The 14,577-nt window shown below is 40.3% G+C and overlaps 1 protein-coding gene across 1 annotated transcript in view; it reads right to left on the bottom strand.

Moving 5' to 3' along the window:
• Positions 1–10,655: 10,655 nt before the first annotated feature.
• The window catches only part of HMCN1 (hemicentin 1), a 656,490-nt gene continuing 652,568 nt past the window's right edge, over positions 10,656–14,577 (bottom strand). Inside the window, exon 106 of the mRNA XM_073592871.1 lies at positions 10,656–11,122. Within this exon, the coding sequence (XP_073448972.1) occupies positions 10,756–11,122 (367 nt within the window). The 3' untranslated portion in view covers positions 10,656–10,755. The remainder of the gene's footprint in view (positions 11,123–14,577) is intronic.

Consider the following 14,577-nt stretch of genomic DNA (forward strand, 5'->3'; position numbering starts at 1 on the left):
ATTCGAAAGGAACCACGGCCCAACATGAAGGTCCAACTTAACAAATAATAAAAGTCAAAATTGGCCAATATATGTCATGTGGTCATATTGTGAATATTAGTATTGATTGAAAAAATTAAAACCATATAATCCACAATAACAAATAAAAATTAAAAATTGTTATAAATAAAAAATGAAAAAATAACAAAATGAAAAAATAATGGATCAAGAGGGGAATATGTCACAGAGAGACATAAAGAGGCAATGATGTCTTATGATTGGTTAATGAAGGCATTGATATCCCACTCGACATTGAGTCCCAATGGCGAGTGGGACTGGATCTCATGTATCCAGTAAGTTTCCAATTGTGATACACCACGAGTTAGAGCCCCTCCACGCCACGGAGGAACATATCTATCGATAATAAGGAATTGTGTTCCAGACAGATCTCGATTGTGATGCTGTCTATAGTGTCTGGGGATCGTATGTTTAATATCACCCCCAATAATTTTTGCTATATGTTCCCCTACCCGAGTGGAAAAAGTCCGAGTGGTGCGACCCACATAGTGTTTTCCACAAGGGCAGGTGATAAGGTAAACAACATGCTTAGTTGCACATGTGCAGAACATTTTAATTGGGTATGTTTTGTTAGTCACATTTGACCGAAATTCAAGTGTTTTATGTCTGCCACTGATATTATATTGACACACTGTGCACTTTTTGCACGGAAAGTAGCCCACTAATTCGTGAAAGAAAGTAGGACATTTAGGAGGATCGATTACATTTGGTGCAACCCTATTCCGTATAGAAGGAGCCCCCTGTAAATGATTTTGGGTCTTTCTGGTAGAATATTACCTAGGACATGATCACTTTTCAATACTTCTCAGTGGCGTTCTATAATGGTTTTTATATCTCTGTGTTGAGTTGAAAAAGAAGTCATCAGAGAGTATTTATAGGTGTCACCGGGTGTATGGGAAGTTCTAGGGCTCAGGAGTGATCTCCTTTCCGTTCCTAAAGCATGCTGTATCTCGGCTTCAAGAGTGACTGAGTCATAACCTTTATCTAGGAACCTTTGTTTCAAAGACAATGCTTGAAATGTGTCAGTATTACTGCAATTCCGTCGCAACCTTAAAAACTGGCTATGAGGAACTGATCGCAACCAGGACTTATGATGGCAACTGTCCATAGGTATGAAAATGTTGCGATCAGTTGCTTTGAAGTGAGTTTGAAATTTAAATTGTCGAGAATTGATCTCTATATCTAAATCTAGGAAATGTACTTTAGTAAAGCTGTATTCAAGGGTAAGAGAAATTCCCCTATCATTCCTATTAAGAAAAGAGAAGAAACTCTCGAGGGATTCTGGAGGGCCGTCCCTCCAGAGGAGGGAGGAGTATGTCGTCTATGTATCTAACCCAGAGGATCAGATTGGGTCTCTGATCCGAGTAGACGACATCCTCCTCCCACTTGGCCATAAAAAGATTTGCAAGGCTGGGGGCAAATTTAGCCCCCATTGCTACGCCTTTGTGTTGCAAAAAAAATTTGTCATTAAACCAAAAATAATTGTGTGATGTGGCGAACTCTAATAATTCCACAATGAATTGTCTCTGAATGTCGGTAAGTTATAAATTCCTATTTAAATAATGCGTGACTGCCTCTATACCCATATCGTGTGGAATACACGTGTAGAGGGAGGCCACGTCCGCCGTGGCTAGTAACTAATCTCCTTTTAACTGGACATTCTCCAACTGTCTTATGGTGTCTGTGGTGTCTTTTAAATATGATGGTATTTTTTTGACTAATGGTTGTAAATATGAGTCAACGCAGCGGCCAATACGAGTTGTTATTGAATTAATACCACTTACTATGGGCCTTCCTGGTGGTGCAGGGGGTCCTTATGGATTTTTGGTAATTGATAGATTATAGGGATCCTGGGTGCTGTGGGTATCAAGAATGCCTTCTCTTTTTTATTTAGTATCTGTCTGTCATATCCCCTATTAACTAATGCAACCAAATCCTTTTTAAAACGATTGGTAGGATTCATAGGTATTTCAGTATATGTATCCTGATCACTCAAGATCCTATACATTTCAGCTATATAATCAGTTTTGTCCATAACAATGATTCCCCCCCTTTGTCTGCCGGGCGGACAATAAGGTCCTTACGATCACATAATGACTTAAGACCCTTTATGTTCATAGACTGGTTATAATGTTCTTTAATGGGTAATTTGGCTAGATCCTTAAAAATTAAGTCTTTAAAGATAGTGACCGCAGGGGCCGTAGGTACAGGGGGCTTGAACAAAGAGGGGTTCGCCAAACCCGAATGCACTGTCCCTGAAGTCACAGCCCTTTCCATAGGGGGGGCTGTATTGGAAACAAGATAACGTTGAAAGTCAATTTTTCTGACAAACTTGTGAATATCGATAAACGTATTGAATTTGTCTAGTGTTTTAGGTGGGGCAAACTTAAGGCCTTTATCAAGGATGGCCAGCTCGTCCTTGGTAAGCTGTTTAGTGCTCAAATTAAATACTCCATGCCCTGTTATACTCTTTTTCTTTTTCCTTTGGATTCTCCTCCCCCCTCTGGACCCTCTCTTGGGTCTATGGGCCTTTGCGTTCCTTGTCTGGCCTGCTGAAAATCCATCCTAGTAGAGTCATGGCCATATTGATCATAATCATAATGGGTTCCTGTATAACCATCATGATAATCATCATGGTTATCGTAGAGGGGAGCAAACCTATTTTGGGTGTTGATAGGGGTCCGATTATAGTAATAGGAATCATGACTGGATGGTATACTTTGATGGTTAGACCTCCTGGGGGAATCTGTATATGTCCTATTGCCTTGTTCATAAGGAGGCCTGGACCCATACTGATTGCCCCTAGATCTTCCCCTTTGTCCTTTTGAATTATAATTGTTGGTACCACCTCTAGGTGTATGTGGAGGGGTATAATATCTGGGAGGTCCTCCCCTTGGAGGGGGTGGGCCTTCCCTAATATCGTGGGGATTCATCATGGGCTAGATGGTAATCTAGGTAACCCAGTGTTGGTTGAATTAGAGTTGCCCTGATTCTCACCAGGTCGTGAGTCAGGTTGGTTAGTTACAGTGGAGGGATCAGGGGCAGATGTGATGGTTGTCTGCCATCTGAAGACTGTCCCTGATTTGTAATCTCCAACGTCCCTGGAATATTTTTTATGCTTTTATTTTTCTGATCTCTGTCCTCCTTTTCAAGATGTGACTGTAAATTGGAGGAGAGAGAACCATACTCAGAGGAACTCTTGTGTAATAAAAGTTTATCCTGTAACTCCTTAATTTCGTTATCTAAGGCATGAAGCCTATTGGTTTTTCTTGTGATAAGGAAACCAAGCAATTTGATGCCCATCTCATTAAAGTAGTTATACCAAGATGGTAAATCAAGGTCACCTTGTTGTGGGTGTACCTCCCACCTCAGACTTCTGGGGACCATGTTTTATGATACATATTGTTCTAGGAAAGCTACGTCCCATTGCAGATGTAATTCAGAAGTCATGGTGTTTTTTAAATGTAAAAAAACCCAAAGCACCCTCCCAATGTTGAGGGCATGTGGCCTGGTATGGTTCAGGAGGGGGGGCGTTCTCTCACCCCCCCTCTTTTCCTGCGGCCTGCCAGGTTGCGTGCTCAGATAAGGGTTTGGTATGGATTTTTGGGGGGACCCCACGCCAATTTTTTTTTAATTTTGGCATGGGGTTCCCCTTAAAATCCATACCAGACCTGAAGGGTCTGGTATAGATTTTGAGGGGGACCCCACGCCATTTTTTTTTTTTTGGCCGGGGTTCCCCTTAATATCAATACCAGACCTGAAGGGCCTGGTATGGAATTTAGGGGGACCCCCAAGTCATTTTTTTTTTAATTTTGGTTCGGGGTTCCCCTGTGGGGAATTCCCATGCCGTTTTTATCAATGAACTTTTATGTGTATTGTCGGACCGGCAATTCATTAATAGCCGCGAGTAGTTTTAAATGACTTTTTTTCCTTTGAAATGTCATTTTGCTGTCAGACTGTTCTAAACACGGGAAACATGCGCCCCTTTACAGGCATACTATAGACACCCCCCAGGTACGAAATTTAAAGGAATATTACACTTTTATTGTTTCACTTTAAGCATTATTAAAATCACTGCTCCCGAAAAAACGGCCGTTTTTAAACTTTTTTTTGCATTGATCCTTGTCCCCTGGGGCAGGACCCAGGTCCCCAAACACTTTTTATGACAATAACTTGCATATAAGCCTTTAAAATGAGCACTTTTGTTTATTCATGGTCGTGTCCCATAGACTTTTTGTTCATGTGTTCGAGCAAATGTTTTGCCTGTTCGCAAGTTCTGGTGCAAACCGAACAGGGGGGTGTTCGGCTCATCCCTAATGGTAAACAGCACAGAGACAAGCCTCAAACCTTCTGGCACAAAGTCATTTGGAGTGATGAGACCGAAATTTAGCTTTTTGGCCACAACCATAAACTCTTCATTTGGAGAGGAGTAAACAAGGCCTATGATTAAAGGTACACCATTCCTAGTGTGAAACATGTAGGTGAATTGACAATCTCGCAGTGCATTATGGGGCATTCCGCGGGCGCTCGAATTTCCCGTGAACGCCCAATAATGTTCTAAATTCTGCGAACACCCGATGTTTGAGTTGAACTTACGTTCGACTTGAACATCGGGCTCATCCCTAATCATATGTATAATTCCCAGCAATGCTAACTTATTGTTGTTCTACTTTATGCTTTAGCTCTTAAATTTACCCTATCCAGGGTCTTTTCTATTTCATTTCATATCTTCTCCTCTTCTCTACCTTCCATAACTTATTTTTTAACTATGGACCATTTTTGGCTTATTGATTCTGATCTCAATCATCCCTAATTCTGCTTCTCTGAGGTCTCCATTTTCATCCTATCAGGATATACTCCTCTTATGACCTCTATCTCTCTGTCTTTTTGAAGTGTTCTACCTTGGCATTTATCATCAGGTTTTTGGCATGACAGACTTTGTCTTCTGGGAAAATCACTGGGTAGAGTTTTCAGCGACATTTTGTAACAAAACTGGAGGTCACATTTAAGATTCATTTCAAAAACATATGGAAAATGAACCACACGATAGAGTCATGAGTTCAGTAAATGATGCAACCAGTGACATCAAAGTGCATTTTGTTACTGCTACTTCGATGACCAGATGTGCTCAATGACACCCAATGACTCCCCCTGTTCATGTAATGTATTGAGTCAGAGCAGAGACTTCTGGTTTCCTGGTCTTGTTGGCTTTTGCTGCTTAATTGCCCAATCTACATGGCAGCAAATCATCATTCAACGTTTTCTGTCATGTCTTGCTCCACTTAAATAATAAAAGTAATGTTTTTTTCAGAACCCCACCAATACCTGTGGTTACAAGTCTGTGCTAATGGATTAAAACCAAACAGTGTATATGTAATTCTTAAAATATATTTACATTTTATTCTTTGATGTCAAATTTAGAAAGCCAGTAATATTTTTAACTCCTAATATAATTCTTCAGATACTATTCAGAATTTAAAAGCTAGGCAAAATTTTAGCAGACTTAAACTCATGAGCAAATCATATTTTATAGTTGTGAGACATTCTCTCATCCTAATGGGTCAGGCCATAATTAGTTTCCGTCTGATAAATCCGTCTTCTACCATGTGCATCTATTTGAGGAAGCAGACACATTTTGTTTGACCTGTCAAATCTTTAGCCATTACATAATATACAGAACAGACTGAAATTATTTCTTAATGGCAAAGAAATTGGCAGGTTTTTTTTAATCAAGTTAATTTTTTATTGAAAAAGACACAAGTGTGTTTTTAGAGCATTTTTGTGATATAGGTAAAGAAGACATTGAACAAAGAAAAAGACAGAAAATTACCAGCATCGCACTCTTAATGCAATAACCCCCCCTCTTATTCTTCTAGGCTAGAGATGTGGTTTGCAAGTAATAGTACCTGCCGCCGACAAAAATGTTATAGTTTGCACATCCAGCTTTTGTCTGATGAAAAAGCATAATCGTCTGTCGAAAGCACCGTACTAACGATCCGAACATTGTCAGACAGCTTGTCGTACAGATTTTTCCATGCAATTTTCGTATCGTGCGGCCTTAAGGCACCAGACAGGTATTATGAGCCTAGGAGTCTGTCCTTTATTAGAGACATAGGGGCAAAATCCAGTGCGTCCAGCCAGGTTTGAAAAGTAGAAAGAAATGGCTGCACATCCAGAACTCCTGATTGCCTTTTATTGTTCACAAGGATAACACCAAATACAGCAACAAATAGTCACGTAGATGTGTTTCACACATACATCCTGAGCTTAATCATAATGATTAAGTTCTGGATGTGCAGCCATTTCTTTCTACTTTTCAAGTTTCCCACGGAGCTTGGTCGGGGCTGGCATTCCATGAGACTCCCCTAGTCTTTCATCACACACCTTGAGCAGCGATTCTTTTTCTCGTCCAACCAGGGTTGTCATAGAAAAATACATTTTCCTTGTGTATGTTGATAAATAAATTTGCTCACTTGCACTTGTAATTTACTGCATTTTTCACATATCCAAAGGGAGAAGGGAGAGACCCATTTTTAATGCAATGGGCCTTTTGCAATAAATAAAAAGATATATGAATGCAGCGCTAAACACAAATTCAAATATTAGCTACCACAATACATATTAGTGACATATATGTGACAACCAATCCTTCAACGTGATGGAATAACAACCATATTTGAGAAAAAGAGGGAGGGGTAAACCTCATAGGGTAAAAATAATGTTCATAATCGAATAAATGTCCATCTATTTAAACAGCATATTTTCTCCGGTGTCAAAGCGAGATAGCGTGTATCATGGGTGCAATTTAAATCACATGAGTGGTCTTCATATATTAGGAATACTGATGTTCAAGGTATAGATAAGATCACCTTCCCAGCAAATGGATTGACTGGAAAGTGTGGCTTTCACTAGGCCAGTGTGGAGACATAAAAGGAAGGGAGAAGACTCCACATAGTGCATGAATCAATAAAAACGGGTTTATTGTAAACCAAAGAAATGAACAGGTACAAGTATAAACTGGGGGCATATGCCCCAGTAGAAGGACCCTTTGTCCGAAACATGTCGGGTCGCTAAAAGCTATCTGTCCTCTGGTACCACGCTGTTTTATTCCGTTTGTGATCACCTTTTTAACCATCGCAGTTGCTGTTTATACTTGTACCTGTTCATTTCTTTGGTTTACAACAAACCCGTTTTTATTGATTCATGCACTATGTGGAGTCTTCTCCCTTCCTTTTTATGTCTCCACACTGGCCTAGTGAAAGCCACACTTTCCAGCCAATCCATTTGCTGGGAAGGTGATCTTATCTATACCTTGAACATCAGAAGTCCCCCAGGCTGTCCACGGTCGATTCAAAAAGGAGCCATTTGAACCTGCCACACACGCTTCTTCGAAAAGCACCTATCTGGATCGGTGGATCCACAAGCCTGAATGATACCTAGCCTTGCGGCGAACGTGTCCACCTTTTCTGGTAAGCGTATTTGCTCCTTCCATTTTTACCTGTGGATTCCTAATATATGAAGACCACTCATGTGATTTAAATTGCACCCATGATACACGCTCTCTCGCTTTGACACCAGAGAAAATATGCTGTTTAAATAGATGGACATTTATTCGATTATGAACATTATTTTTACCCTATGAGGTTTACCCCTCCCTCTTTTTCTCAAATATGGTTGTTATTCCATCACGTTGAAGCATTGGTTGTCACATATATGTCACTAATATGTATTGTGGTAGCTAATATTTGAATTTGTGTTTAGCGCTGCATTCATATATCTTTTTATTCTTTTTACATTGTCACTACACTGTTGATGCTGGCTGCTACTTCAATGACATGTTTTTTATAGTAGCGCAACAATATTTAGTTAATTTTTTGTTTTGCAATAAATAGACTATATGAACCCCACTCCACAACCTAGAAGTGTTCTATTGTTTAACACAATACTTAAAAAAAAAGATGTATTTTAACTCAGGAGCTATTACCATTAATATATGCTATCACATCACAATCAATAAATATATATAAAGTAAGTAAAGATAGTGAAGAACTCAAACTAATAAAACTGAAAAACAAAAACCAAACAAAAAAAGCATGTCACAAAAAATATGCGTTTACACATACTAAATCTTTCACAAATCATGCAAATAAAACTGGTTGCAAATATGACAGTGTCCATCTATCCTTTTAAATAATATGTGATCAGTCCACGTGGTGATACGACAACAGTTCTTTGTGCTCACAAAATGATATGTAGTCTTCACCGTGCCTTTAAATTTGAATCCATACAATGATTTACTAAAACTGGAGAGTACAAAATCTGGTGCAGCTGTGCATGGAAACCAATCAGCTTCCAGGTTTTAGGCCGGGTTCACACTGGTACGACACGACAGTCGTACGACTGTGGATCCGACTTTGCCCTGCGACTTCATGTCCAACTCCCGTCTAACTTCAATGAACGGGATCTTACTTTGATCCCAACAATAGCAGGCCCTTTGAGTCTGGTATGAATCTTGAGAAGGAACCCCACGGCAAAATATTTTTTTTTAAAATGGCGTTGGGTCCCCCATTTTCATTCCCGCCCTTCAGTCTGGTATGAGTTTTAAGGGGTACCCCCATACCCTTATCCAAGCATGCAGCCCAGCAGGTCAGGCTGGGGTGCTTTGTGGGTGCCCTTGTGATGTCATCGCCTTGGCCATGATGAGGCGGTGACATCACGAGGGGCGGGGTCTCCTTTTATATCATTGTATGACCCTGCCCCATGGCTATATAAGTTATGGCACACGCTGGACCTAACATTACAGCAGCAGCGAGCATGGGGAGAAGACATTGCATAGGTTAAAAGAAAATTCTATCGTGTAAACCCACCTAGTCATTTTGGTAAAAAAGTAAAAATGCTCTTATAAGCTTTCAAATAGGCATAAAAGTACACCTCAATCGACAAGCACTAGCTAGCAAATAGAATCCATGATGGTATCTCTGGTTCGTCTAATGTGATGATGTTACACTGCTCCACCCACATATTGCATCCATATTGGACTTTCTCAAAGGCTTGGAAATTCAGGGATGCATCACGCTTAAGATCACTGAGGAGTGGGAATGTTTTTTATAGTTGTATTTTGTAGTAGCATGTGTGACGACGGGGTCCTGCACGGCTCCAAAACATTGCACTTGTTCTTTTGTGATGAAATCATTCTGCAATAAAAGCTTTGGATAACATTTGAAGATCCATGGTGTGCTGGCAAATATGTGCATGTATTTTGTAATGATTCGCATATTGTATTGATATTGTAGCATGTATTTCAGCCTCTGCAGAAAACTGCATTGTGTATGTGTTGCTATAGCGACCTTCCATGCTTCAGTGATCTTAAAGTAAAATTAAAGCTTCATTTTTTTTGTACATTTGCACACTTAGAAGATTCCTTGCACACTGCTGATTCCTAATATTGGTGATTTTAGGAATGTATTTTTAAGTTTATAAAGATTGATTGTTGGTAGTGGGTATATTTTTAGGAGCAGGTTTTCATGTACTTTGCTTGGTGAACAGCCTATATGTCTCTAGTAAATCAACCCAATATATTAAATCATGATCTTTTTTTTTTTTTTTTACTCTATTTTTTCATTGTGGCAACTCATTTTACACTCCTGTTCACACTAGTGTGATTTTTGCATGCAGTTGCTGTCGCGCTGCATTGCATGACAATGGAAATCACATTATTCTCTATGGTGCCCTGCAGTGTGTTTTTTGAAAAGGTACAGGAACTTTTTTGGTGCAATCGCAGTGCAATTTTAACCCCTTAGACTTCAATGGAAATGCACCAAAATGCATGTAAATACATTTAAAACACAATTAAAATTCATGTACATGATTTTTTTGTGCATTTTTGGCAGAGTTGTGTGCATATAATACAGTCTCCTTCTACAAACAAAGCATGAAGCATGAAATGAAAAATGCACCAAACAAAATGTGCCAAAAGCACATTAAAAAAAGTCAGATGTGCTACAAAAACATACTGAAAATTGCATCATGCTGCAGATGCACTAGTGTGAACCCAGTCTAAGAAGCATTATTTGTGTACTTAATATATGCTCTGAGCTGGCATACCTGTTCCAGCTGTCTAATACATGTCAATAACACTGAATCAATGCTGGGGCTGGGAAATAGGCAGGGGCAGCCCCCTTGGATGCTTCGGCAAGAGGGGGGCTGCAAAAAAAAAGCAGGGCTACCAACCTCTGCTGTTGAAGAAGTTCACATCTCATGGAGGGCCACACTTTGGCCTTTATACCTTGGGTGCTAAAAAACCTTGTTCTGGCACTGCATTGAATATTTCTTACACTATGAGCCTCCGGAAATCCCATTCTACTTGCTGGTGACATACAACCTCCAACAAAGTGGTGGAGCTATTGATACATTTTTGTTTGTTCTCCATTATAACTGAAGAAAGGTGTAACTTTTGTTCATATTATTCATTCAGTGAATTAAGAGCAAGGAGTAGTTTAGTTTATAGCCAGATAATGACTGCTGGATTTTGTTCAGTTGCTATGGGCTACAACACATTGTCTTATTAATATTTCCAAGTGATTAATACAGTGCAAACATTTACAATTTACAGTCATTGTATTTTATTTCTCAGAATTGTTTCCTACATCAGAATGTTTTGCAATATTAAATTATAGGGTATCAAAGCTGTAAAATACCTTAATAAGGATAGGGAGACACAGAAATATAAACAATAAAAGTAGTCTGATATTCAATGGTACGATCTGTGCTGTATGATAAGGCCCTCACTTTCATTCTGTAGGTTTCTGGTTCTTTAAGTGGTCTGTTGGTAAATACTACGCCCTTCATGTTTTCTTCTCTTATAGAAAATGGCAGTGTAGAATCTTCATCGGTGATCAGAAAATTTGTTCTTGGATGTAATATGCCATCTTGTGTATAGGCAACCAAACGAATTAAGTCCTGGTTAGCAGCGATGCCAAACGGAAGTGAGACCAGCTTGTATTGCAAGGCATATGGGCTAAGAGCACATTCCAGATCATTTGGTGCGCAATTTTTCAAACAATACCTGGTGGTGTTAAAAATATTAGCTATTATTAGTGATAATGTTAAATAAAATAAGATTGGTTTCACTAAAGCCAGGTAAACACTACAGGTTTTTTACTTCTCAGCTCCAGTCAAAGACACTGTACTAACCATTCAAGGTCAATCCAGCGATCTCCCCCCCGCCAGAACACTCCGATCAGTGCTCTCTGCTATTGGCTAAGAGCACTGATCGGGAGACGGTCGGCTGCTGGTTTTCTAGCATGCACGTCCAACAGACACACGGCAGAATGTCGGCTGGTGTTTTTTGTAGAGGCAAATGTCTCCCGACATTTTGCCCATGTGTACGGGGCTTTACTCTTTACATTTTTCAAATGCTAAATCTACAAATAAATAACATTACATCTTGCAGGATGGTTTACCATATTAGTGTATAGCTCTCTGACCTCCAAGACCATATTTGACACTGAACTCTAAGCAAACATCTACATGGGAAGATGAAATACATATATGGGGGCTTTTATCTGCTAAAATATCTGTATTTCGGTCCATCTAATTCTGAAATATACACAGCCCCATTATACAGCACTGCCAGGTCAATGGCATTACTTCTCTGTTACAGTTATAGACTGTAGAAAGAATACAGTGTTGTCCACTCCCCACTTCTAATCTGGTCACTGGACAGGGAAGCCAAAGACTGATAAGGTAATCTTTCCACTCATAGTGCTCTCACCTCCTATCAGCATGTTCCTTGATTGGCCTCAAGTCCTGCCTTTTCCTTTCCCTCTTATGCCCTGTACACACGGTCGGACTTTGTTCGGACATTCCGACAACAAAATCCTAGGATTTTTTCCGACGGATGTTGGCCTAAACTTGTCTTGCATACACACGGTCACACAAAGTTGTCGGAAAATCTGATCGTTCTAAACGCGGTGACGTAAAACCCATACGTCAGGACTATAAACGGGGCAGTGGCCAATAGCTTTCATCTCTTTATTTATTCTGAGCATGCGTGGCACTTTGTCCGTCGGATTTGTGTACACACGATCGGAATTTCCGACAACGGATTTTGTTGTCGGAAAATTTTATATCCTGCTCTCAAACTTTGTGTGTCGGAAAATCTGATGGAAAATGTGTGATGGAGCCTACACACGGTCGGAATTTCCGACAACAAGGTCCTATCACACATTTTCCATCGGAAAATCCGACCGTGTGTACGGGGCATAAGAGTGCTGCTGTATAGTGGATTGAATGAGACTGATACTGAGTAAAATTCAGTTTTTAACACCAGTTGCATTGCTGGGGTGACATCATTCTTCTTCTGGTGAGAACATGGGGAATGCTAAGTATCTCAAATCTCACAAAAAGATGCTCCAGCACAATGTCTTCTTGTGAATTTTGGAATACTCTGCTTTTCCTGGTATCTTGCCAGAAGGAGTTTGACATTACCCTAGCATATTCGCCATAGATGGAAGCCAGGGATAATGTAAGTATATTAACTAACATTTTTTCCACAAATTTTTTTTGTTACTTTTTTCCTACTTTTTAGTGTGGGGTCCTTTAAAGTGCGTAGCAGGGCACATTATTGATCATTAAAAAAAAAATCGGTATATCTTTGCAACATGCATATTTCCCCATGTCTTATCTTACAAAAACCTAGTATGTTACTACATGTCCCTGTTTGGCCTGAAAAAAACATTTGCATTTGTTGCACTGCATTACCTTTGATTTCTTTCAATGGGAAACCCTTGATTGGGACAAGGGGGATTGTATAGTGAATGTAAATGTTATTTTCTGTAACCCTTTCGCCGCCGGGTCTGTACCCCCTAACAACGGGGGATATTACACACAATCTGGTGGCTGCAGCCACCGGGTTTGTGTGTGAAACTGGCAGGCAGACTCCTGTATGTCAGGTTAGAGCATTTGTGCAGCAGCGCTGCCACCTGATTGCTCCCACACACCCCCCATCGCCGCGCCCTGCCATGCTCACCGGGCTCCACTTGCCCATCTGCGGGCCCGGGAGCTCCATGGCATTGGCAGGTGCCGGGGGTTGGAGGGGAAGGAGAAGAGTGGACACATGTCTGCTCTCTTACCCTTCTTCTTGTGAGTCGGAAAACGACATCTCTTACATCACTTCCGGGTCAAGCTCTCCGTGTCCCCGGCTAGCTCAGCCAGGAAATAATGTTCTGCAATGCGATCTGCATTGCAAAACATTTAGTGGAGCACAGGGGAGACATGCAGGGTCTTTTAGACCCTGCATATCTCAATAAAGAGAACCTATCACCAAAAAAAATCACATAGGTGACTTTTTGTCCCCTATGTGATGAAAAAAAAAAGTTGTGTTGAACTCTGTGACTCTGTTCCTCAGCTACCCTGGCTTCTAGACCAGCCCCCATCCCTCCGGAGGGTTTCATGTGATGTCAGACACCCACATGTCTACCCGGCTTGCTGGCTCTGTGTGTTCCGATCCTAACACGGGTTACCACTCTTCCCCTAGTACGGAGAGCTAGTTACAGCGGCGCCGTTTCCAGCTTCTGTACCACAGGGAATGCTGCATCCACCCTTCACATCCTCCCCTGTGAGTATGTTGTACACAGTTCCATTATTGGTTGCAGCATTACGAGTGGTCACCTGGGATTCCACCACCCCCCTGCATAGCTGGATCATTGAACTTCCTCTCGCTCCACACATGGAACACATTTGCTGGTATTAACCCTTTGACAGCTGGCTGTATTTTAACCATTTTTTCAGCATATTTCAGCAATGGAATTGATGTTTTTCTATTTAATTTTTACAATTGACTCTTTCCATTTTATTGTTGTGATTTTTAATCTATTTTGGCGTGCATTTTATTAAACTTTATTCAGCTTTATAACAGTCCTTTCATTTCCTGGCTCCATTGAAGCGCTGTTTGTTTGTGCATTTTTGACGTTCACTTTTTTCCCAAGAGTTGACAGCTGCACTGGTTTCCAGTCATTCTTCATTTCATTGGTCATGATACATGATGATTCTTCAATGACTGTCAATTTAGCACTTTGAGTCTGTGTGGATATCTCATAATTTATTGCATTTGTTTGCCCTAAAATTCAGGTTAGTGTGTTTTTTACTTACCTTTGCGGTAATGTTGTGTGACATAAAAAAATGAAACTACTGCTATTTTATTCTCTAGAGTGTCTGCTTTCATAAAATATATAATATTTGTGTGTTTTGTGTAATCTTCAGGCCTAAAATTATTTTTTAAACATGTGTGCAAAAAAATACAAAAACGGCTCTGGCAGAGAAAGAGTTAACCCTCCCTGACCCCCTGAAACCCATTCATTTAGGGGTCCATGGACTCCAGGTTAAGAACCCCTGCTCTAGATTGTCTATGGTTCAAAGTGAGGCTTGCTGATGAGATATGGGCTCAAAAGTGACCATTGTAACTAAAGGGTATGTTTGTGCCCACTTCATGTAAACCTGCACAAATTGAGAGTAATCAGT

This window comes from Aquarana catesbeiana, linkage group LG07 (genome assembly GCF_042186555.1).
Source record: "Aquarana catesbeiana isolate 2022-GZ linkage group LG07, ASM4218655v1, whole genome shotgun sequence".
Classification (NCBI taxonomy): Eukaryota; Metazoa; Chordata; class Amphibia; order Anura; family Ranidae; genus Aquarana; species Aquarana catesbeiana.